The sequence below is a fragment of the Symphodus melops genome (assembly GCF_947650265.1).
Source record: "Symphodus melops genome assembly, chromosome: 12".
Lineage (NCBI taxonomy): Eukaryota > Metazoa > Chordata > Actinopteri > Labriformes > Labridae > Symphodus > Symphodus melops.
In genome coordinates this window covers 2,000,335-2,026,969 of record NC_136702.1, presented here as the reverse complement: position 1 = coordinate 2,026,969, position 26,635 = coordinate 2,000,335, and the positions used below count along the sequence as shown (strand labels likewise).

Below are 26,635 nucleotides of genomic sequence, written 5' to 3'. Positions count from 1 at the left end.
ATGACTGATGAGCTAAGGCGTGGCCTGAAATAAAGAAAAGTTTTTTCGAAACTCATGCATCCACACAGTATTATTATTATTATTGTGTGTGTGTCTGTGTGTGTGTGTGTGTGTGTGTGTGTACATTTCAATACAGGTTTATGAACATGCACCTGTACAAGATTAAGTCTGTCGTCGAGGAAAGACCCTTTCTTTCATGTGATGTCGTTTTCTTATTTCCTTTTAAAACATTTCTTCCTTTTAGCCGATTTTATTCTTCTACTATTCTGACTCGTGTCGATGTTTTGTTTTTGTCTCTTTTTATTGAGCTCATTTTCTTTTACTGCTTCTATTGCTTTCATATTTGACTTTTGTCTTTGTATGTGTCAGCAGTTTTTTTATTTAATTTTTGCTTTTACCCCCCCCCCCCCCCCTCTTTTTTTTAATCTTATGTTGACAAAGGTAAGCGAGAGAAAAAAAACAAGACAACCTAAGAGGGTACATTTCTCTGAGCAGACGCAGCCACTGAAAATATCATGTTAAAACTGATCTACAACGATTTCTAAACAACTCACTCACAGTGGACGGAGAGGCCGATGATACCAACCAGAAGGAGAACATTTAGGATCACCAGAATCCAAACAGCAGATCTGGGGAATCTCCTCTTTGAGCTCGTGGGACCTGAACACAGAAAGAAGCGTTCAGGAGCAACAGTTAACATCGTAAATTTGACAACTTCCAATAAATTATTATTTCTATAGCACTAGTTCATATCATGTTATCCTTAAATGCGTTAAAAAAGATAAAAGTTTAAAAGTTTGTGCACAACTCGGTCTGATCAAACACTTAATAACTTTATTCATATAGCACCTTTAAACACAACAGCTTACAAAGTGCTTTACATATAAATACAAATACATCAACATTTAGAGAGGAAGAAGTGATGGACAGATACAACAAATACAACAGCATTTAGAGGGATCACATCACAAGTAGAACGAGGATAAAAGAAGAGATAAATAAGAGAAGGTAAAATAAGTACGACAGCAGACAGCAGGAGAGTTGCACGTTAAAAGGAGTAGGAGTTATAAAATACTAAGAGCAGTAAGATCAGTGCAAGAAGGGAATTGAAAGGCTAAAAAACAAATAAGAGATCAATAAAAAGGCAATTAAATGAATGAGGAAAAGGAGAGATTTGTGGAAATCTTAAAAGAAAAGATCACATAAAAGCAAGTCTATAAAATGAGTTTTAAGAAGTGATTTAAAAAATGCCACTGACTCTGAGGAGATTCAAGTTCACCATTTGCGTAGATGGTCTCCATCTCTCACACGGAAGATTCCAGCTGTTTACTCGAAGGTCTCCTCTGCAGTGTGGGCTGTTTGAGGGCTGAAAACTTATTTGAGTTTCAAGTTTTTTTCTTTAACTTGTGAGGAAGTGACGACTGTCTGAAGGGATGAAATGTAAAGCTGATGAAACTTTAAGATGACTGTTTATCAGTCTTTTATGACTCGTCAAATTATATTCTAAAATCCTCTTGAACAGTAGCTGACACCACTGTGGTTTGGGAAACACATATCAAAATAGATTTAATGTAAATTGTTGTATTCAGATGTGGAGATGTTTGTGGAACACCTGTTACAGTAACAACTATACAGATTGTTTCTTGGCTACGCTCCTTCTGTCTTGAAGGTAACAGATCATGGAGGAATAAGAGCCTTGTTTATTTCTCCTAAATCAATCAAAGTCACTTATTTGGAACAGTTTTTTTGGGGAGGTTGAGAAAAACAGACAACAGAAGCCCCTCTGTCCTCACAGGAGCGAACCTCCCGCTTTGTACTGGGGAACATAGGACCCTTTTTAAATAAATAATAACAGTGTACCCCTACATTCCTGCACTGACGTAGTAATCTGTGTTAGATTCACTTGGTAAGAGTGGTTTGTGCCAAACCTGTATTTTTTCACTTGAGAGTTTTTAGAGAAGAAAGTTAGGTGTTTGTTTTTTGGTTTCTGTCACATTAGGTAGAAGACTAGTTAGGTCCTGTTTTGTTTTGATGAGTTTATTTATTTGACACAACCACATTATCCAGTTCTCACCCTCTCCTTGTGTTTCTCAGTATGTTTTGGTTGAAATAAACATTTTCTTTTTATTTCAACTGTTCTTTGCATTTGTCGTTTTTTTTTGGTTGTCATTTACAACTCTGCAGCTTCTTTAAAGGCTTCTTGAGGGGTAAAGATTTGACAGAAGTCCCTTATCTTTAAGACTTGAGAACTGTGAGGGAAAAAAGCAGCATGAGAGTATACTCTTGATGACTTCTGTTTTTCACCCTGACTGACCTCAGAGGAAAATAGAAGCTGTGTCAGCTGGGTGTTAACCTCATGGTAGCATCCGTGTGATAAGAGGACCTGTGAAGACAGCCGGCCCCTCCTACACTGGATTGCTATCTACATGTATAACATCAATGGCATATAAACGGTTAAACTGCACTCGGGACTTCTTGGTGGTTTGCATCATGGTCTGTTTATATATAGAAATGATTTAATTAGAAGAATATTTTCATTATTTCTTTCATATTTTTGTCACACACAAATATTCAGTAAGGATTGCTGGATAATATGTCGTCCAATGTCAGCTTTCTATGTGATCATGTGATGATGTGTGAGGAAGATTAAGTCCGTTGTGGAGGAAAGACCCCCTCAAAATGATAACAACACCATTCACTGACTCCTGTTTAACAGGAAACACGCAAAATACTGCAGAAACATTCGGAAACAAAATGACTGTTTGTTCGTCAGAGCTTCTGTGTTTAGGTAAATGTGTTCCAATGAAATGTGTCCGATGTGGTTTCCTGTTTTCATGCAACATCTCCAAATTCAAAGAAATACTTTCCCAATCAGACTGATGACATTATATCTACGACCAGCTGCTTATGAGTGATGAAACGATGAAAACTATTAAAGAAAGCTGCTGGGAAAACGATGATATGATCTGGAGCAAAGTTATATATAATGTAAAAAAACAAAGGATCGACCCCACAGTGCTTAAACGCTAACTCACCTCCGGGTTTAAGGACTCATTCCCGTTTGCTCCTAAAAGCTACAGATCTTTCTCTGCTTTAAATTCCTGTTATTGTAAATGTTTTAGTCTTGATCATAACTGTCCAGACCTCTCTGCACTTTATCTTTGTTAGGATTGCTTTTCTACATTTTGTCAGATTAATATTTTTAAACATTATACAATTAAAGGGGTTAAATAAATACAGGCTCTCTACCTTCAACAGGAATTCCTCACAAAGAACATCATGGGTTTGACTTGGATTGGTTTGAGTGACAGAGACAACGAGGGCACCTGGAAATGGACGGACGGCACTCCACTGACTCAAGCGTAAGAAACAGTAAATGATTATCCCTCATTTCATTTGAAAAAAAAACTGAGAACTGTTCAATTTTATGTGAAAAATTGTGAAAAATTCCCAATCATTTTGAATTCTTACAGGTACTGGGGGAGAGGTGAGCCAAACAACAAAGGAGAAGAACACTGTGGTCATCTCTACACTGAATTTACGAAAGAGAGAAACTGGAATGATCAGGATTGTGATGATTCCATACGATGGATCTGTGAGAAATAGAGGAGCAGTGATTAGTGTGAATGCTTCAAAGCATTCACACTATTGTTATCCAAACACGTATCAAAATAGATTTAATGTAAATTGTTGTATTCAGATGTGGAGATGTTTGTGGAACACCTGTTACAGTAACAACTATACAGATTGTTTCTTGGCTACGCTCCTTCTGTCTTGAAGGTAACAGATCATGGAGGAATAAGAGCCTTGTTTATTTCTCCTAAATCAATCAAAGTCACTTATTTGGAACAGCTTTTTTGGGGAGGTTGAGAAAAACAGACAACAGAAGCCACTCTGTCCTCACAGGAGCGACCCTCCCGCTTTGTACTGGGGAACATAGGACCCTTTTTAAATAAATAATAACAGTGTACCCCTACATTCCTGCACTGACGTAGTAATCTGTGTTAGATTCACTTAGTCAGAGTGGTTTGTGCCAAACCTGTATTTTTTCACTTGAGAGTTTTTAGAGAAGAAAGTGAGGTGTTTGTTTTTTGGTTTCTGTCACATTAGGTAGAAGACGAGTTAGGTCCTGTTTTGTTTTGATGAGTTTATTTATTTGACACAACCACATTATCCAGTTCTCACCCTCTCCTCGTGTTTCTCAATATGTTTTGGTTGAAATAAACATTTTCTTTTTATTACAACTGTTCTTTGCTTTTGTCGTTTTTTGGTTGTCATTTACAACTCTGCAGCTTCTTTTAAGGCTTCTTGAGGGGTAAAGATTTGACAGAAGTCCCTTATCTTTAAGACTTGAGAACTGTGAGGAAAAAAAAGCAGCATGAGATTATAATCATAATCTCAATCTTCAATCAATCAGTCAATCAACCTGTATTTGTATAGCGTCAATTCATAACAGGTGTTATCTCGAGACACTTTACAAAAAGCAGGTAAAGGACCTTACTCTTGATGACTTCTGTTTTTCACCCTGACTGACCTCAGAGGAAAATGGAAGTTGTGTCATCTGGGTGTTAACCTCATGGTTGCATCCGTGTGATAAGAGGACCTGTGAAGAAATCGGGCACCTCCTGTACTAGATTGCTATGTATAACATCAATGGCATATAAATGGTTAAACTGCACTCGGGACTTCTTGGTGGTTTGCATTTATGTTTTTTTGTCATATATAAAAATGATTTAATTAAAATAAATGTTCTTTATTTCTTTCATATTTTTGTCATATAATAAATATTCAGTGAGGATTGCTGGATAATATGTCGTCCAATGTCAGCTTTCTATGTGATCATGTGATGTAGCTGGCTAAAACTAAGCCCCCCCCCCATGCACGTCACCCCATGATTTGTGAACTTGGTTTATGCTAGGTTAGTTAATTTACCTAGAAGTATCCAAGGCAGTATATATAGTACCTACCTTGACATTGTCTTCTCAATCACGATGGGTAAAAATAACAAAAAAATCAAGATGATTTTATGTTCATTCACAGCTGTCAAATGTCGCATTGGATTGTGTTTTGCATGACTAGCTCACTATTCACTCAAAATTGACGCCAATTTTACAAAGAGATTGTTATTTTCTCCATCAATTCTGGTTTGGCCTATGATGTCATCAAACATCCACCAATTACAGGTGCCAATCACTAGCTAGCGCCAATCCACAGGCTAGATGTGCACAATAGCCTAGTTGATGAAGAGCAACGTGAAGTTGAAGGTCCAAGGAGGTGGAAATGCACATTAAACCTATCAGTAGGCTAGCCTATGAATCGTGTGTTATTATATGGGGGTTAGGCATAGGCCTATTGCTGCCGCGTGCCAAGCGTGCCTTGGGTTGCCGACGCCTGGGCTACATCCACAAAGATGTGCGTGCAGGCGCGTGCGTAAACTGTTCCCCCCAGAGCAGTCTCAATGCCCCTCCACCTAACTTAAGCTGGAGCGCACACTGTTTCACACAGGCGCAAAAAAACATTTCAACACATCACAAGATAAGAAAATAATAATTTCACAATTGTATGTAACGCTGACAGAAGTGTTGAAACACCAGCAACATCTTGTTGAAGGTGTGGCGGATTCTACAGCGTGCAACCTTCCTTCATGAACTCTGCCGGTCAAGATGTTAAAGGGGAGCAACATGTTTTCTCTTTAGGAGGTAATCCACTCTTGGTTTGCTTTCTTTAGCTCCCCCTCTGCTCCAACAAGATGTGTCCTGTTGTCAGAACGCAGCTCCATCATTTGACCTTTTCTTGTAATAAATCAGGAGAAGATGACGCTGTAGCTCTTCCATGCTTGACTTCAAAAGGACCAAAATAGTGGAGGGTGGTTCATCTGGTATTACTCTTTTCTGTGGCAGTGAATCGTTACCTATCATTCACACAATTTTTCTTCACTGATCACCTGCATATCGCACAACGACCAAATGAGTAATTTTTTTTGACTGAACACGAATGTTAGTACTCTGTAATTTATTTGGGATCTTAGAGAATCAGGCCCTTAGTCAAGCACCCGATGTGTTAATGTTCCTTACAAGACTTAAGCATGAAAGTGGAAAGAATAAAAGCAAGAGGCTTTCACTTTAAAGCTTTAATTCTGCCCATAAAAACAATCACTTAACATCATAACAAGGAGTAAGCCACACAAAATAGTGCAAATACGTCGTTTGCCATCAACTATCACAGTTTATTCATTTAAAGGAAGAATGTGCAACTTTTCGATGCAGTAGATGTCGAGCCTTGAGCTCCAGCATGAAACCAAAACGAACTCCTGTCCTCCATCGGCCCACCTCCAACCCCGCTCCACTAACGTTGGCACGAAGGACAAAACAAAAACAGCCACTCTTTCCATGTAAACATGATGTAAACACAGCTCCAACAACAACACAGCCAGCAGGAGTCGAGCTTCTCCCTCACTGTAGACAGTCAGGACTCAGAGATTTACACAGGAGAGACTTGATGTCTGCTGTATTGATGTTTAAAATGTTGCACATTCATCCTTTAATGGATAACAAAGGAAACCACACCGACTATCAGGAAAAATAAAAACCATCATTCAATCTATCTATCTATCTATCTATCTATCTATCTATCTATCTATCTATCTATCTCAGGCCCTTTTCTTTATGCAAACCTGGAGGAAGGAGAGTGATTTTGCGTATTCAAAAATCATAATCTCTCTCCCTGATGATCACGCTGCTTTGAGTAATGCGCTTTTATCAAGTCGTTAAAGTTACTTTAAGGCAGTTCAATATTTAAGGCGAGGAAAGTTTCAAATATTTTACACCGTCATTTTTCCTGTTTTAAAAAAAGAAGAAGGATGAAACGACAGTTCCGAAAAAAGTGAAGCCAAAACTATCGGAGCTCCCTCTACGGACGGGTCGCAGCGTAGTTCATAAGCTCCGCCTCCTCCCTGTTCACAGACGGGACTTGGGTCAAAGTGTGAAATAAAAATGCACATTATAGTTATGATGATTGGTGCAGAGCTGTTGATCGTTGCACGACACAAACAGGATAGATATGTTTAATATGTTAGCTCCATGCTAAACTAGCACAATCACAAACTGTAGCATGGTTTCTTCATTTGTTTCTGGCAGTTCTTCTATTCAAAGTGTTTTGATTATGGTTTGCGAATGACAAAATGTTAAATGGTGCCGCAGCGATCAGGTGACTGTGACGGTGGTTATGGAAGTGCAAGCGAGTTTAAAGCCACAGTGCTTAAAAAAAATTTAAAAAAAAAAGAATAAAAAGTGTATTTCTCGGAAAAATGCATTTCAAAGATAATCTAATCCTAGCGGGTAAAAAATATCACGACTTGATTTCTCTCTCTCACTCTGGTTTCCTTCTTTCCACTTGGATCCTGTTGGGACCAGATCAGTGGACCAGCAGTGGGACAGCGGTCTTCTGCAGGTTCAGACCACAGAGGGCGGAGAAGGGAGGGAGGGCTTCATAGCCCAGCAGTTGACGGGTGGAGGATTCCCAGCTTAAACCGAACTCCAGTCGGCTGTAGACGCATGGGTACTGCCGGTCAGCCCAGCACACCCAGTCCACCGCCTTCTTCACCTCCTCCCAGTGCTCAGGCCTGGAGGGGAGAAGTAATCAAAAGAGGCACAGTCAGGAGTAAAGAGACAGCAGAGTTTTGTGTGTCACAATGCAAGAGACAATCTAATTATACCCATATACCGTCGTTTGATACCACGACACTAAAAGCTGCAGTCCTGTGCAACCAGTGATGGGCAGCTTTTTGACTTTAATGAAGAAGGAATGCAAGAAAACTCATGCACACTGTCTGACCTGCACAAATGCACCTGCAACATTTCAGTAAAGAAACATTGCCAATGTGTTTGTGCAGATCAGACAGCGCTCTCCGTCTCCAATGGAAGCTCTGGGTTTTAAATATACCGCTTTTTAGAGCTTCCATATTATTCAATTAAATTAGAATTTTTTCTTGTTTTAACATGTGGTATCAAAAAGTATCAAGACTTTGACAACCTTACGTAACTATCCAGAGCACTTTATCAAAAAAAAAGAAAAAAGAAACAAGAAAGGTTTTGAATCTGAAGAATCTGAACGAGACAACTGTGACTGTGAGAAGTAAAGTGAAAATAAAAAAGCTTTTATCTGCAGATTTCTCCTCCAGCAGAAGAGTTCCTTTTCTGAAGATGCATGCCTTGATGTCAAGGCTGACATCGCTTTGCTTCAATTAGTGACCTATTGCACATCATGATCCACTCTTTTCATGCAGGTTTGGACAGACCTGGGCTGAGACGAGTCGTCCAGGGAGAAGAGGGTGCGCAGTAGTTTGCCTTCCTCCAGCTTCTCCACCCTCATCAGCTGCAGAACCAGGAGAGTAGCCACCAGCCGCAGGATGTCGCCACGCGCCTTAACACCTTCAGCACACGGACGCACACAAAAACATGCATGAATTTAGCATTCAGAGTCAAGGTTTGTTTGTATGACACAGTGAACGAACAGCAGGACATGTATCGCATTGAAATAAGAAGAAATAAAAAACACCAGTGGGAATTGTAAAGAAGTAAAGCTAAAATCCAAAATGAGATATTTATAACAGTTTTTAAAGTTCCCGGGGGGGAACACACACACACACACACATACACACGTGCAAATGCATGCACACGCACAAAGGAATTGATGCAAAAAAAAAAAGACCGAAAATTGAACTTGCTCTGAAAAAAATAATGACGGATGAACGTTTCAGTTTCAAAGAGTCAGTGTGCAAACATGATCGACAAAACATGGGGTCGTATTGATTTTTTATCACATTTGAACGGGAAAAAACACCATCTGCAAAGACAGAAAAAAAGGACCCTATTCTCACTGCTTATGTTACAATTGTGGACAAATAGGAAGAAAGGTAGATCTGTAATTTTAAAGGAAGGATGTGTGAAATGTCCAGATTGAGCTGGACTCATCCAGTGCGACTGTGAGGGGGCGAGCGGGGACGGAGGGGTCAGTATGCACACACATCCGTCCTAATCGTAGGAGCCTTATGTTTCCTTCACTTAAAGACGTTAGACATGTTGACGTGAAATTAAAAAAAATCTATTTCCACTCTAAAGTCGGTGATGAAGACTCTGACGGTTCTCACCGAGAGAGTTGATGCCTTTGTCTTTCAGGAACACGTTGGCAAACTGGTCCACATCCACGTTGATTAATTCTCCCAGTTCTGTGGTTATCTCCCAGTAGCCTTCCTGCAACACACAGACAATAAGTTGTGTTTTTTAAAAATAATTTATGCAAAGTATTAAAAACGTACATTTAAATGTAGGATATACTGTTAGGAATGCAACGTTTGTAACTCTAAAGGTCACAGGATTAAAGTTTATTTACCTCTTTGCTGAACTGACATGTTCATTTCAATAAAAGCAGGTTTTATTACGGCGTTGCCAAGGCCCTGGGACAACTTAACATGAACCAAATGTTTTGGGTTTTGTTTCGTTGCATATGAGACGTGCTCCTCTCTTACCGAATGCTGCAGCTCGAAGATCTTTGTCCATTTGAGTTTGAGAGCTTCGAGATCGTCTGCCTGTTTCCTGAAACGTCACATAAAGACACTTAAAAGGGCAACACCCCCCAAAAAGCAACGAAAGCTGTTGTAAATTTAAAAGTCATCATTTAGCATTTTGGCAACAACAACTGTTTAACCCTTTTTACACCGAGTGTGTCGTCGACGACTCGTTTGCACAGGCGCACTTTGGATGTTTGTTTGTGAAAGCCGAGTCTCTCCGCTTTACAGCCGACCAGCTACCATATTGAAATGTTTCGGTTTGCACAAACACATAATTACAGCGATCCAAAGTGCACAAACGTGTTGTCGACGACACACTCGGTGTAAAAGGGTTAAAAAAACGTGTTTGGACTTACATGGCAGGTGTTATCTGTGCAAACGCTCGAATCCCCATTCTTGATCGGCCAACTCGTCTCCTGATAACTGGACTCGACTCTTCTTCCACCTGTTCAACTTCACATGGTTTCAAAAGTCTCTCTGCATCCCAAGTGTCCATGTGTCGAGCTTCCCTTCCTTTAAGCCTACTTCTCTCTTCACCTGGAACGCTATCTTTACCTTCGACGAATTGACGTCGCCGCAGGGAGCATTTAAGTGACTGTGTCTCACGAAGGGACACATCAGACTCATCCGGAAGAAAAGGTGACTTCTTTGCTTTCATCTTGAGGCTTAATGGTGTTGACTCTACGCTCTCGTCTCTACGAAAGAGTCGGGAGCGAATTTTTTCTAGAAGTGATCGTCTTACTTCTTGGCTTTCCATGGACATCATTTTCACGCCACATGACTCAGTCATTGGAGGTTCAGCATTGGCAGAAAGAGAACGTCTAGACGAGCGACGAAAAGAAAGACCCTCAAGTGATTGGGCCCGAAATACAGTGGAGGGAAGTGGAGGAGGACGAGGAGGAGGACCACCAAATGAAAAGCCCTGCTTAAAAGTGGAGGGAGGTGGAGGAGGAGGACCACCAAATGATCGGGCCCCAAGTAAAGTGGAGGGAGGTGGAGGAGGAGGACCACCAAGTGATTGGGCCTCAAATAAAGTGGAGGGAGGTGGAGGAGGAGGACCACCAAGTGATTGGGCCCCAAATAAAGTGGAGGGAGGTGGAGGAGGAGGACCACCAAATGATTGGGCCCCAAATAAAGTGGAGGGAGGTGGAGGAGGAGGACCACCAAATGAAAAGCCCTGCTGGAAAGTGGAGGAAGGTGGAGGAGGAGGAGGAGGAGCACTACCACCACGAAAGGACTTAGCGTAAGTAGTAGTGAAGCTCGGAGAAGGAGAAGGAACACCAATTATTTTAGATTGAAGATCTCGAGGTTGACGAACACCAAGTGAAGTACCAAGACATTCAGCGCGTTTTTCACGAGCTGCGCGATGAGGAGCACCGAATAATTGGGTCTGAAGGCCAGTGGAACTTGGAGGTGGAGGAACTAATGCGTTGGTCTGAAGACCAGGCAACAAACTTTGAGAAGAGTTTGAATAAACATCGCAGGGAAGATCATCTAATTCGGGCCCCCCATAAGAGCCACAGTGAGGAAAGGTCTGAAGAGGTGTAGGAGGTGGGTCTGATCTTGTACGATGAAGAAGAGTAGCAGGTGCAGATAAGACTGGACCGTATTGTGATGCAAGGCGATGAGCTTTGTAAAGCAGGCTAGGACTTTCTGTAGAGTTCATATCCATCACTTCATTACTCAAATCTACAGACATCGATTTTAATTCACTTCCAAGAAGAGGACTCTGCAAAAGAAAAGAAACAGAACAGAAAGAAAACAGGAATTCAAATCCATTTTTCCACTAAGTTTTCATTAATGTTCACACAAATTTTTTTTTAAAATTAAAATCTGTCTCACAGATGTTGGTTCATGTTACTTGACCTGGTTGTTACTGTGTCATTCAAACACACCCAATGAAAAACAGTGTGTTCTGCAGGATTAACTTCCTAAAGAGAAAGTGAAGTCAAACTTCCTCTTTGTTTGTTGTTCTCGGTGATGAGACGGCACTTTCCTTTATGTTTCACTCAGAGGCTGAAGTATATGTTTGAACGTTAACCCCTCCCTCTCCAACTGTTCGCTCTGCAAACCACACGGTGGGAAAGAAACAGCACTGCCCCCTCCGGGATGCCATTTCTACAGGCATAAATACAAACAAATAACCGAATCGACTTTGAATTCGACTGGAGTTTCTCTTGCTGGCCCGCTAAGGGCTTTTTTTTCCTCAGCGAGTCCAAGTGAGATGATGCGAGAGCCCATCACAATATCATCCAGAGAATAGATCATAATTTTTTGGAGTGAAGTTGAAGTTCGACCAGTTGAGAACCATTGCTCTTATTAGATGAGAAGTACGGGAGCTTTTTTAAATGAATGTATTACAACTATTTTTTATTGAAATGGGCCAAGGTGCTGAGAGACAAAAATTAATTTGTAGTCTGCAAGGGAAGATCAAAAAAACAAAGTGAGGAAACTGTGATAGAAAAGTTTCCTTCCTTTTCCAGCCTGTTTATTTGTTAACAGTAGCAGGTCTTTAAAATACTTTTGTTGCTGTGTAGAAGTACCAACCGTGGGTTCATCTTCTTCATCATCTTCTATGGGGAAATCCGTTTGGATATGGCATGCTTCCTCGTAACGGTCAAAACCCATCTCGTCATAAACCTCAGAAGGGGGAGCACCAATCAGCTACGACAGAGAGACAAACAGCTCATTGAAGTGGGCGATAGTAAATCACAACAAATGTGCTTTTTTTGAACGTTAACCCCTCCCTCTCCAACTGTTCGCTCTGCAAACCACACGGTGGGAAAGAAACAGCACTGCCCCCTCCGGGATGCCATTTCTACAGGCATAAATACAAACAAATAACTGAATCGACTTTGAATTCGACTGGAGTGTCTCTTGCTGGCCCGCTAAGGGCTTTTTTTTCACAGCGAGTCCAAGTGAGATGATGCGAGAGCCCATCACAATATCATCCAGAGAATAGATCAATAGATCATAATTTTTTGGAGTTGAAGTTCGACCAGTTGAGAACCATTGCTCTTATTAGATGGGAAGTATGGGAGCTTTTTTAAATGAATGTATTACAACTATTTTTTATTGAAATGGGCCAAGGTGCTGAGAGAAAAAAAATTATTTGTAGTCTGCAAGGGAAGATCAAAAAAACAAAGTGAGGAAACTGTGATAGAAAAGTTTCCTTCCTTTTCCAGCCTGTTTATTTGTTAACAGTAGCAGGTCTTTAAAATACTTTTGTTGCTGTGTAGAAGTACCAACCGTGGATTCATCTTCTTCATCATCTTCTATGGGGAAATCCGTTTGGATATGGCATGCTTCCTCGTAACGGTCAAAACCCACATCGTCATCCATCAGCTACGACAGAGAGACAAACAGCTCATTGAAGTGGGCGATAGTAAATCACAACAAATGTGCTTTTTTTTCCCCCTTTGTCTTTTTACACTACTCACAAAATCAGCAATGTCAGAAGAGTCGTTTTCTTCGTCCATTTCACTACTCGGAGGAGAATCCCAGCTGACGTAAGGCAGGAAGTCCACATCTTCTTCTGCGATCAGCTTGGGGATATCTGTGACGCCCTCCTCGTTTAGTTTGGAGTCCTACAAAAAAGCAAAAACTGATTTTTTCTTTTTTTTTTCCTGTTTGGTACGAACCTTTCAAATCCAGGAAACCAGGTCAAGAGTCACCTGATCCGATCAAATATTGATAAAGGGTTGAAACTAGAAGGGAAACAGGTCATCCAATCCTTCTTTGTGTTGTTCAGGGCTTCATTCATGTAGACTCACACGGACAAAATGGCTGTCGGGGAATCATGGGAGTGATTCTATCTTTTTTTTTTTTTAAATCGATATAATTGATTTATTTGTTGATTTTTATTCCCTCATGCGAATGTAACATACATTTGCAGAGTCAGAGTGTAAAAAACAGACCACACACAGTCTGAGAATGTGTACTAACCCTTTCCTCGATGGCCACAAAGCTGGTGAACTGAGACAGGATGGAGTGCTGTTTGCTCATCTGGATAATAAAGTCCTTCAACACCGCTTTCTTTCCCTGGAAGAGCAAAAAAAAAAAAAAAAAAAAAAACAACAACTCAGAGTTAAGACAGAGTATGAGGTCATTTCGGTGTCATACAATGATCACACACACACACACACACACACACCTCATGTTCAGCTTCATTGGTATCCAGGCTTCCTTCTTCAAAGTCCCTGATGACGGCTCTCGCTGCGAGCTTGTGAAGAAACTGAACACACATGGTCATAATTACTGCATCATCACCGTGCAATGATGACGTTCACAGTTTCAGCTTGGTAGACGAGATTTGATGAGTCATTCCTGGTGTAGACAAACCCTGCACACTTTATGCACCTCAGCACTTTTCCCCCCCGTGTACCTCGCACTTTGTTTGTCTATGGACCGTCTGTGTTTGATGACGTGCAACCAAATCTACCTCCAGGTACAAAGTAGTAAGCAGAACCTGGACCTGAACCGACTCGGTCTCGCACGTTGATTGATTCAACAATCATCGGTATAAAAAGTGATCTTGCAGACGGATTCGTTAGCTGACGTTACTTTAGCCCCGTTTCCACACAGCAGTCCGGTACGGATCGGTACGGATCGGTACGCTTTGGACTGCAGTGTTTAGCTCCACCTTTTCGGGTCGGCTCCACATTCTTGGCACCCCAACGGAAGGGTCCCAAAAACTGGGACGGTACGGATCGCTTATTTGGGAATCTTTCCCGGGATAAGTCTATGGAAACGCCGCAAAATCTGGGCTGGAATCTCCTGGTCAGCACGTGTCAGTCACTGTGAGATCTCGGTTAAGCATGTTTGAGTCTGTATGAACGTTTATTATGTTGTTTGACCACGGCTAAATAAATCTAAGAGGATCCACAGTCTGTGTCATGATGTTTTTATTGTTTATTTAACACAGAAACAGAAACCTGCACCTAACACACAGGTGTTCTTACCGTGCCCTTGGTCTTCTGCAGCTCCGTGGTCGACACCATGGTTTTAAGCTCCTGACCGCTGATGTTTCCGAGCAGTGTGGCCTGTATGGCATAACAACAGCTGTAACTATGACGACCATCTGCTAAGCTTCAGCTCTCTCTGATATGATAACATCAAACAGGAGATGACAGATCACTTGGGTCCTTAATTGATAACGAGAAAGACGCACCGATTTAACAAAAAAAAAAAAAAAAAATCTTCAAGAAGGTCGTAGCTGTTCACGATCACAGTACCTGAGTGCAGTGCGGCACGAAGCCGTACACCAGCGTGTGACAGTCGTTGAACAGAGCGTGGAGCTGTTTGGGGGCTTGCACAGGAGGGGGCGCCGTTTGGGTGAACTGCTGCCACTTCACCGACACTGAGCTGCAGCCAGGAGACGCCATACGCTTCAACTGGCTCGCCACCTGCCACAAAAAAAAAAAAAAGATTAGAAAAATAAGAGGAAGCAGGAAAATTATGACTTTTATATTAACATTATTACATAAAAATACTCTACATTCTTAACATTTTCAGGACTCAACCCGACGACCCCGAACAGGAAACGGACAGATGGATTATTATTACAGAGAAATGAATGTATACGTGTGTCTCACCTTCTCTGTCCAGTTGTGTTTGGTTTTTGTGTCGAAGAATTCAAAGGCTCCGCCCCCTGCCTGGGCCAGGGCTCTGAGCATGTGTCGATTGGCTGTCGGGCTGAAAAAGAAACATCAACCTTTAAACAAACAAGGTGACTATCGCGTCTGCTTTCAAATCGTTTCTTTAAGTTTTAACTGAAAAATAAATTGTTTTTAGAGAACTGCTGGGAAATTAAAGAAAACCATAAATAGGCCCCTCCCCCCCTCCCACCAGTCTGGACCCGCTCAGACCTGAGGCCACAGGTGAAGAGGCGGCTGTGCTGAGCGTTTTCTCGGAGCAGCCTCAAGGTGACCTCGGCGTTCTGGATGTGGCCGTCCGACAGCAGCAGCAGGTTCCTGACGCCGCGTGAAGGAGGCAGCAGGCTGAGAGCTCGCAGGGGTCGCCACAGCTCGGTGCTGCCCCCTACTGGAGAGACGCACTAGAAAAGGAGCAGCGCGGGACACACTCAGAAAGTCACGCCACGTGGTTCAGACTAATTAGATTTGATTAGTTATTTTCATACCGACGTTCTGTTTTATATTTTTAAGAGCATATTTCACACATTTAGAAATTAATTCATAAATGAAACCCACTCTCAATCAAAACAATAATAAAAGAGGAAATCGAGTTATTCTCTCTTCTACTCCCCGATATGAGGCCATCAGTCTCAGCCTTCTGTTTCTCATATAAATCCTTCTTCTCAACAGTAACAACTTAAGAGGCTCCACGATGCCATGCGAATGGGATTTTAAACATTTTGCGATATGCTGAAAATTGCCATACAATTTATTGCGATTTTCTTTTTTTTTACTTTTTTATTTTGTCGATAAATTTAAAACCTAATCAGGAACTTTTCAGTCAAATCAAACATGCTCAGTCGCTTCATCTCACTCCCGTCTTTTTATTTCTACACGATGGGAGTCGAGCCCACAGACTGGCCGAGCATGCTGCTCACAATCGGTTCGTATTTCAGTCAACAACAACAACAGTTACATTTTAAGTGTGAAACCCATCCAGCAATTACAAAAGTATATTTGCTATTACCGCTAACATCATAAAAATATTGATACTTGGCGGCTATGAAACGATATAGTATAGTCACACATACTCTACGCTCGAGTAATAACTCACCTTGATGAAGCTCCAGGCTGCTGGAAAAGCTTTAACGAGGCGCTGCGGCATCAAGAACATCTCTGAGTGATCTGAGAGGGAAAACCACAAAATTCACGTTTCTTCATTCATGTTTTTGCTCACAGTGATGTAAACGGCTGGAACTGACCTGTGCCAAATAAAATGACATTGAGTCTGAGCTTGCTGTCGAGGTGTTTCAGGGCCTGCAGGGCGATTTTCTGAGCCGTGCGGAGAGACTCTCCCTTCATGGACTCGGACGTGTCGATCAACAGGACGACCTCGTCAGAGCCCGAACTGGAGACGGCGTCAAACTCCGGATAGAAAACCAGCATGCAGGCCTGCAGGGGAGAGCGAGAGATTCAGCGAGACAGAGACAGAGAGAGAGAGAGAGAGAGAGAGAGAGAGAGAGACAGAGACAGAGAGCGAGAGAGAGACAGAGAGAGAAAGAGAGAGAAAGAGAGAGAGACAGAGAGCGAGAGAGAGACAGAGAGAGAAAGAGAGAGAAAGAGAGAGAGACAGAGACTGACCTGGCTGTCCATGTCAGGGTGTTTCTCCACCCACATCCTGGGCAGGTGGACCTCGGACAGAGTGACCAACAGTTGGAAGCCCTGTGGACTCATCAGCTCATCTGGCAGCACGCTCACTACTGCCTTACAGTCCGTCCTCTGTGGCATCATAAAAACACACAATCACATTTCTTCTTTTTCGACATCTCAAACTGACAACTTCATCTTTGAAAACAGAAATCTACAAAAAAAATGTAACGACCTTGGTCTTGACTTTGTGAGTGAGGCACAAGATGTTTTTGATCTCGAATGGCATCTCAATGGACGCGTCCAGGGTGAACTCTCTAAAAGGGACAAAAACAACACAGTCAACCCAAGTATAGAAAAAGTGTAGAAAAAGTTTATCTGTCAAACAAATCACTGATTACAGAAAAAATTCATTGATTTTTTATTATTAGCGGATCAACTGGTCAGAAGATCCGATGCCTCAGATATCAGAGCCGCTCTGATTAGCGATGCTCGTATCAACAACGACTCCAACACCTCCTAAAATGCAACATCCGGTACCTGCAGCATGACCTGCTGTGTATCTTATTTTTATTTTTTTCATGTTTAAACAACGTCAAAGATCTTAATGATCCCAAATCCCGGTTTGAACGATGAGGTCATTTATGAAAAGTCTAAAGAAGTTAAATCGAAAGTCGAATAACAACTCACCTTTTATTCGCTTCGTCGTCGGTCACACAGACCTTCGTCACAGTGACCTGTTGAGAGACGATAAATAAAGACGAAGGCGTTCATATTACTTTGCAGCGTGCAAACGTAAACCCAAACAGCCAACAAAATAAACGCAAGCTGGACACAGAGCCTCTTTTCTTCAGCAGCTTCTCCTCACCTGTGTCGTCTGGTTGAGTGCTGCACTCTCCTGCCACGGAGCCACGCTGCCCGGCAGACCGAAGAGAATACTGCCGCCCTGGACTATCAGCTCGGACACAAAGGTCACTTTGATGAGGACGGACGCTCCAGGCGGCAGATTTCCCACACTGATGGTGAACAAATCCTGCGACGAGAGAGAGAAATTCGCATTCGCGTTCATTCATCGATGGCTTCCCACTCCAAAGACATCGGTCGGCAAACATCAACCAGTCAGTGCAAAATATTGCTCTAAACTAATTTACGAGATCGTGTGCAAAGAAAAGAAGACACGAAATAATCTGCAGCTTGAACCTAATCCTGCTAACACATTCATCACATGAAGACTAAGACATGGAGTCCCTGAGGACACCAACAATAAGGAGAGTAATGTGGATACCTTGTATTTTCCTCCTGAGGATGAAATATGAATATAGAAGTAAAACACGTAGAGAAGCAGTGGTTCCAAACGCCCAACTTTAAGCATCTCTATAACATTTCTTTTGTATAAAAATAGCCTCATTGTCGAGGGCGCTGTGAGCCCAGCAGTTAGTGACGTCGCCCCCATGTACAGCGGCTCAAGTCCACGACAGCGGGCATCCTAGGTTCGAATCCGACCTGCGGCTCCTTCCCCCCCCCCCTCACTCTCTCTCCTCCATTTCTGACTCTATCAATCGGTCCTGTCTTTAAATAAATGCTCACAGAGTTTTGGCCTACTCTAATGTTTTTAAGTATAAAGCTCTATCAGTAGTAATGCCGGATGACCCCGTCGTCATGATCTGAAGTGTTAGTCTGGGAGCAGATGTGGGACCTACGGGGGCGTCCTGGTCCATGAGGTACGCTCCGTGGCCTTTTTCGATAGCCTGCTTGTACTCCTTGCGAGCCGTCTCCTTCTCCTTGACCTGAAATCCAAAACAAACACAAAACACAGAAATGTTTTTGTAGGTATGGCGGAAGACGTTTGCTCCATTAAATACACAGAAGTTCAAAATGATATATAAAAGGGAAATCTCAACACTGAGCGTTCAATGGGAAAACCAGTTAAGGGATACATAGAAATAAGACGCATAGAAATGTGTCGTTAGCTGAGCTACCTTTCCGATCACGTGTTTCCCGTTGATGAAGGCTTCAAACCCACACACTGCTGCAGCATCATCCAACGGGAAGACGTACTTAGCCTCAATGGGCACGGAGCTCAGATTGGTGTATTTCTGGAAAATGATGACCTAAAAAATTACAAATAAAAAAAGGTTTTAATGTCTTATAGTTATTATCCAGTGAATTTAAAAGATGTACAGCCTGTAATCTCATTTAAAATCACTGAGCTGTGATTCGTAGAAAGGCTGTTGTTGGCACCTGAGAGAGCAGATCCATCAGCTTGCACTTCACATGCACGGCCTGCAGAGGGAGCTGCTGACCAGAGCTGTCCAACAGGCCGAACGTCATGTCCTCCAGCGGGTTTTTAACACTTTCAACCCCGTTGACCTCCGCACCGAGCTCTGAACACAAACAGCACATGTTTCAGCTGCTCTGCAGGAGGGTTTAGTGCGCTGCAGGTGTTTGAGGCTCACCTTGCTTAGCAGCGGGCAGCAGCGGCTCAGGCGAGGTGCTGACGACAGGACTGAACTCCTTCAGTTGGTCTTCCTCGATGCTGAACTGAACCACATACTTCAGTTTCACCTGATCAGGACTGTACACCACGTACTCATCATCCTGCAACACGGGGGAGATTGCACACGTTAGCAAGATGAGTTAAGTTGGAGTGGTAGGAAAAAGCGTCTCCACATGAAATGTGGAGACGCTTTTTTTTTTCAGGATCTGACCTTCTTCTTTTTTTTAAGCTTTTATTGGAGAGTGGACAGAGTCAGAAATCAGGAAGAGATGTCTGGGGAGTAAGATAAAACGTTCATTTTGTACCAGAAACTCAGAGCGATTGGAGCGCGCACTGCGAACACCGTGCACGCTGTCGTGTCCCTCTGGAGCCTTTGTCAGGGTGGAGTCTCTCTTGTAGAAGTTGCTGCACTTTCCCAACGCCACATCGCACACCAGCAGCAGCCGGGAGCCGTCGGTCGCACTGGGTTTGGAGTATTTTAAACTGGTGCTGTGCACAGACAACAAAAAACACGAGGACTCCTTGAGATGCTAATCACCAGAGACGTGAACTTCAGGTTTTAAGGCTGAAGTAGATTATTGTATGATTGTGTCACAACGGGTGTACCGCCAACCTCATGACATCACTGAAGTAGATCCCACTGCCCAGGTTACCAATGTCAGTTCTCTCAATCCCATGATGCTCCACTCCCACGCGAGGCAGCAACAGACCACTAGAGAGAGAGAGAGAGAGAGAGAGAGAGAGAGAGAGAGAGAGAGAGAGAGAGAGAGAGAGAGAGAGAGAGAGAGAGAGAGAGAGAGAGAGAGAGAGAGAGGGAACCCTTAGATACAACACTAAAGTCAAAGTCAGATTTCATTTTAATTGCAGACATTCTGATTTTAAAGCTCCCATATTCTTCTGTTTCTGGTTTTCTCTTTAGTGTTTTTTTCCCTGGTGTCTTCTGCATGTTTAGAGACATCTATGGACAAAAATTCAAGGTCAGCGCAGTCAGTGGCTTCTCCTCCCTCCTCCTGTTAGCAGTAGCGATAGCCACATGTAACGCTCAGAGCAGCAGTACATGAAAACAAACGATTGTGAACGTACTTTAGTAGACAAACCCAAAAAAAGGATATAATATGGGACCTTTAAAAACTGAAAGGGGAAGATTTAGAGTACCTCACTTTGATTAGTGTTTCAAAGAAGACATTTACCACATGAGATGAAACTAGCAGAAACGTCTGTTCACTGAGGTGGAGGTGTGTTTTGTGGACGTGTGTGCTTTGGCGTGTTTGCGTGTGCGATCTCACCGAGAAAGGACTCCTACAAAGTTGCTGGGGCTGGAGGAATGGAGGAGGGGCTTTATGTTCCCGAGCTCACTCTTAAACATTTGTAGCTCCACCCCTCTGCAGACACGAAACACCTGATGGACCTGCACTTTGCTGCAGAGCAAAGATGGCTTATTAGATACAGAGACTTCACATATTGATTCAACTACATATTTGAAAGGGATGTCTCATTCGACATCAGACATACAAGAGTTTTAGATGTCACCCTACCTGGTCCTGCCATAAAGTGAGGCAGTCACAGCTTGAAACTCAGAGCTGCCGGGGGACACGGTCTCAATGCTGCACCTCAGAGCTCGGTACTTCCCCAGAGAGGAAAGCTTGGGGCTTCTCAGAGTCATCTCGTTCACATTCAGCATATCGCGGATTACCTGGACAAAAAAAAAAAACATTTTAGATGCATGTCAGTAAAAAGACGAGAAACCTTCACAACGGGACATTACAATGGTGACATCACGGTTCGTGCACGTGCCCCGTGTACAGATGCTACAGTCCTCCGAAGCGAATAACTCAGTTTTTTGAATCCGACCTGTGGCTCCTTCCCCGCATGGCATTCCCCCCTCTCTTTCTCTATTTTCCCCAATTCTCTGTCCTCTCTCTAAATAAAGGTACAAAAAGCTGACAATAAACCTTTCAACGTTTCTTTTCCTGACATGGTTTTGTTTTTTTTGGGTTAATATTTTTGATGAATTTTAACGTTTTTTTTTAAAGCTGGATATCTTAAATCACATCACACACTCAGACCCACACGGATTCCCCGTGAGTGTTTTCGACCACAGCCTGCAGCTTTTTGGGATCTTTCTCGCCGTGCACACTCAAAGTGTTCGTGCGCGTGTGTACTGCATGTTCTGTGTTACCTGACAGAGGTCCAGTTTCTGAGAGATCAGCTTGGCGGTGGGACGTAAGGGAGGTTCTTTGTGCGGCAGCAAGGTGTAAACTTCTTCCAGGAGAGACGCCGCTTCGGCTTCATTTGTCTCCTTCAGCTTCCTCTGAGCCTGGAGCAACAAGCCCTCCACCCTGCTCACCTGCACACACACACACACACACACACAGACGACATGGGACTCAGGTATAGCTGTGATGATAAAAAGCTTGTAAATGAAACCACAGCAGACAGACAGACAGACACAGCACTTCGACATGCTTACATCGTTGAGGCTGATCTTGTCGATGGAGACTCGGAGGATGTTGCTGAGGCAGCCCAGAGCCTCGGTCCACAGCAGCTCAACAAACCCGCCCACTTCTTTCGATAAGCTTCCCGTGTGCAGCTTCTCCTCCAGCAGCAGCTGTCATTCAAACGAGTACAAACTCCTTAGATTCTGTGGCACTACATATGACATTAACACGACCTACTATGACTGGAGTACAGCTGACGAGGACCAGAAACACCTTTTGTCACGTCAGATAATAGAATTAGCGCAGAATAGACTTTCAACCTTGCATCCAAGAGTGTCTTTAAAACACGTTTGTTCATTTAACATGTGACACAAATGTCAGGAACAAGGCTCTATCGGTAATAAATGTGATGAGTGTGGCAGACCTGCTGGAGGGGGTCCGAGCCCAGGGTCTGGACCTGTGGAGGAAAGTTGCTCCTCAGCTGCAGGCCAGTTTTCTGCAGGTTCTCTCTCAGCTCTTTGTACACCTCCAGAGCGTCTTCTGATGTGGAGAGGAACACCTGCATGTCCATCACCGCCGCCTTCTGTCAGAACAAACACATCCCAGGGTGCATCGTGTTATTCTTCGACTCACGTCTGACTGATTTAAAAACTTTTGCTTATTATCGCTCTGGGCCAAATTGACAGCTCTTCACGACTTAGTCCTTTAATATGAAAGATCCAGAAGCGAGTAGAAGCAATTTAAACAAAATCTGGTCACAGGTGCTCTGCAAAAAAAACCTCAAGGAACTCAGTCGAAGCTGCTTCAATAAGACCCAGAGAATACACAAACTTGTTTCTAATGTTAATCTGCTGAGACCTGAGCACACAGGCAGTACAAGCAGCGATCCACACCGCGCTTCGTACCTTGGACTGTACGTCGTCTTTCCAGTATCGGACCACGCGATACTGCCATCCTTTGTCTCCTTTGACGCTCTGCAGCTCCAGCACACACCAAGTGTTGCTATTTACCTAAAGACACACGTGTGGTTTAATTTAAAAAAAGAAGAAATAGTGATGCAAGCTACAACCGATGAAAGCAGCTTGGTACAAACTGCAGCTTCACCTTTTCAAAGACTGAATACTTGGCCACTTGAAAGTCATCCGGAAAGGTTGGGAGATCGGAGTCTGTTTCACTGTAGTTTCTGTAAACATAAACACATCGTACACATCTTTTAGGAATACGAAGGCATCATGTTTTTACTCTGGGCTGAAGCTAGAGGGTTGGCTCATATCATGTGAAACTAAAATCTCGGATTTTTTTCCACCACATCTGATATTTATCGACTGATTTGACGCGGCTGAATTTCCCTGTTTTTAGCCTGTGATTTGATTGGTTGCTACTGTCTTGTGTTCATTCATCTGTTTGGTAGAGATCTTGTAATCAACAAGCATATTTTACCTGGAAGCCCTTTGCAGCTGTAACCTAACCTATGACTTGCCCTCTGTGTTTATACAGCGCATCACTGAGCATTAGCATTTCCATGCTAACACTGAGATGATCCATTTCCACACCTGAACTTTCCGAGGACTTTCCTGCTCCCCTCCGGGGTCTTCGTCTTCTGAGTCAGGCTGACAGATCCCGCTGGCTTGGCGGGGTTTTTGTACTCAGGCGTAGCGACCGCTTTGCTCAACGGGACTCTGGACGCTGCAAAGCACAAGACGACACACGGAGACATGAGTGACCCACCCGACTTCAAGCGTCATTGCGATGAAGTTCTGTGAAAGCACTACAGCTGGTATGCATTCAGACCTGACGGACACAAGGTGATGTACAGAAACAGTATGGAAAGCTTTTATTACACAACACTGCTGCATGGAAACACACACCCAGCGAACAAACACACCCATCCTCAGGCCTGAACACTATGTAGTTCAACCTGCTTCAGTGTACTTTAATCAGACAGCCCATTTGTCAGAGTCCAATCAATCATGGCAGAACTGTGGAACTAGTGAGTGCAAAACAATAACCTTGTATCTGTGATACAGTGTGTGCAAATAAAGGCAAAGTACAGGACGAATCCTGAGTCACCATTTAGACAATGTAGGGAGTGCTGATGCAATAAAGCAGGTCGTTCATCTATTAGTGGTGAGTGTTACAATCTCACACTCACCAGTCTGCACATTCAAAATAAACAGGATAGCTTTGGCCTTCTTATCATCTGCATGGTTTATTTTACTGCAGCAGTAAACCACAAGCTGGAGGTACACACCTCAACTAGCCAAGTCTTATCTTACGTTTCTGCTGCTGGAGCTTATTAGAAACATGCAGAGGCTTTTTAGCTCGGGTACAATCACTTCTATCTGAAGCAGTTCCACTGCCCGCTTCCATCGCTGCAACACCTGTTGACCTGATAACTGCTCTCATATCTGGCAAACCCAGGGGCGTCCAAAACGGCCAATGTAGGGGGCGCCATAAGCGTAAACTTTGTGCTGAAACTTTTCAAGCCCGGCCCGTGAAAGCTGTACCTTTTGAGAGTGAACTTTTCTCAGGCGGAGGGGAAGTATCCTGCTTGTACTGGTCCACAGGAAGAAGCACACCTTTCTCCACACAGCTGTACACGTAATCCAACCCCACCACCGGTGTTTGCCATTTCTGAACCATACGCAGCCTGTTGGCGCTCAGGTTGGACACGTCACTGGTCACGATCAGAGAGCACTGTGGGAAACGCAGGAGAAATCAGAAAGAGAGTGGAGCTTTTGTTATCATGTGTGAACATTCATATCGCCTCATCACTCCTTGAATTTCTGCGTGTCAAATCAAACTGTGAGGAGGGACGAGGTCGGACAACACAAACCACGTTCTGCTTCTGTCAGAGCACATGAGGTTTGTCAAAACTAGCAAAATTGTACAAGTCAGTGCTCTTACTGCCAATAATATGCACAGCTTGTGCTGTGTTAGCGTCAAAGAGAGGTACTCTGTACCTTGTATCAGATTAGATCTGATGGGAAAAATGTCTTATCAGAACTTTTCTACACCTGTGTTTTTAATGCAACATCATATCAGCCCGATATCTCTGCAGTAAGGCTGATCAAATGTCAATTATGATTACCATTTAGGCGGCTTCACATGATCATGAAAATGAGATAATCGGGAGAAAACGATTACTGTGCAGCAGAAGCACATGGCGTGATAAATCATGCTCATCTCGTACGTAGGGTTTGTCATATGTGGTAAATGTTTCAAAGCCTTTTTTGTTGTTATGGTTTGTCCACAACACACCACCACCTCAAAGTGTGCAGAAAGTGTGCAGAGTTTACGCTGGATAAACGCACGTGATCCAGATGTTTTGACCCGCCCTCCTCTGGATTCTCCTACAACAACAAAAAAGGTAAACAAGCAGATCCTCTGACCTGTTTATTGACCACAAAGGTGAGGTTGCCTCCATTGTCAGCTAAAGCTGCCCTCAGCTTCTTCTTCTCCTTCAAAGGGACATTTTTCAGCTCCAGAAGCACAGAGCAGTTCTCAAACACAGCCATGCCTGCAGAGAAACGACACACCCAAGAACACTGAAGGTAATTCAATTCATGAGGAGACTGTTGTCAGCTGCTTTGTTTGTCTTTTCTCTCCCTCGCTTGTTGTGAATATTATTACAAGAGGATTTTATTTAGACACTACTTAGTGTAGCACCCTAGTGGCTGAACGTTACAGCAGCTCCGACCTGTCGCTGAGTTTTTCCTTCCTGATCTTATTTGTACAATTCTTTTTTTTATTTTGTTATTTTATTCTAATTTGATCGACATTGCAATACTAATGTATGAGATCACTTGTGCAATAACATGCTCATCCGTATATGCACTGTGTACATGATAGTGTTCATGCAGTTTATACAGACTTGAAGTTACTGGCTCTTTTTAACAGTTTTTTTTAATGCATTTTTTTTTTTACATTTTAATATTTTTTGGCTAATTTTCTGCACTGTGATTTTCCCTCTGATATCCTGCTTTGCTGCTGTAACACTGTAAATGTCTCCATTTGTGAGCTGAATAAAGGATGATCTTATCTTTAGATGCTTTTATTTTGATGAACTGTCATATCCGGTCCCCATGTTAAACATTGTCAGACATTTACGGAAACACCCCCACACAGCCAAAACCTCAACAAATGCGGAAACAAACCTGCACAATATCCAGATTAAAGTGTGTCAGTTGAATAAAAGTTTAATCCACGGCCTAAAAATATGAACTTTAAATCACTTTTATCAGAAACGACGTTAATCATCCATGACGTAGCTACGTAACGTCAACTGTCAAAACAGTTTAAGATTGTTATTTGTTTCCCAAATAATGACAATAAATCAGTACGTTACACCCCACAAACTACACTCAAAACCAAGAACCACATTCATATTATAATAAAACATATCAGTTAACAAAAGACAGAGCATAAAAACAGCTTTTAAAAAAAAAAACATGATTCAGATAATTCAAAGTAAAAGCTCAGTGATTCGCTAGCTAGATATAAATCCAACTTCCGGTTTAAAAGAGAAATTATTGAGTTTTACTTCATTCGTGTATCCATGCACAAGCTCAGGTTGTGGTCGGAAAGAAGAAGAAGAAGAAGAAGAAGAAGAAGACGGCGACAGCTCTGCTTAGCAGATGAACTGCTGTATAACGCAGGTATGACGCAGTGTTGTGTTAAAGGGGGCATCAAGTTCACAGAACAGCAATTTTCTATTTCCGGTGTGTCTTCAAAATAAAGGTTGTGATGTCGAGGACCAATTGAAAAAGAATCTGTTTTTGAATTATTAATTATTATTATTAATTATTATTATTGAATTATTATTATTAATTATAATTAAAGAAAAGATTCT

General features: G+C 42.6%; 1 protein-coding gene across 1 annotated transcript; it reads right to left on the bottom strand.

The window, feature by feature from the left end:
• Positions 1-6,115: 6,115 nt before the first annotated feature.
• Positions 6,116-26,349, bottom strand: parp4 (poly (ADP-ribose) polymerase family, member 4). The gene is made up of 36 exons (XM_079357575.1): positions 26,327-26,349; positions 25,176-25,303; positions 24,291-24,480; positions 23,337-23,469; positions 22,888-22,966; positions 22,689-22,793; positions 22,208-22,366; positions 21,816-21,953; positions 21,525-21,692; positions 20,881-21,038; positions 20,632-20,763; positions 19,959-20,057; positions 19,651-19,834; positions 19,305-19,446; positions 19,090-19,232; positions 18,828-18,959; positions 18,549-18,635; positions 17,717-17,881; positions 17,539-17,585; positions 17,084-17,165; positions 16,843-16,980; positions 16,464-16,653; positions 16,316-16,386; positions 15,436-15,623; positions 15,163-15,262; positions 14,803-14,973; positions 14,530-14,610; positions 13,722-13,802; positions 13,514-13,609; positions 13,009-13,155; positions 12,116-12,232; positions 9,925-11,297; positions 9,527-9,593; positions 9,149-9,251; positions 8,297-8,429; positions 6,116-7,621 (listed from the first exon to the last, which is right to left on the bottom strand). Exons 2-36 carry the CDS (start codon positions 25,299-25,301, stop codon positions 7,414-7,416), a joined length of 5,733 nt encoding a protein of 1,910 aa, XP_079213701.1. The 5' UTR covers positions 25,302-25,303; positions 26,327-26,349; the 3' UTR covers positions 6,116-7,413.
• Positions 26,350-26,635: the final 286 nt, after the last annotated feature.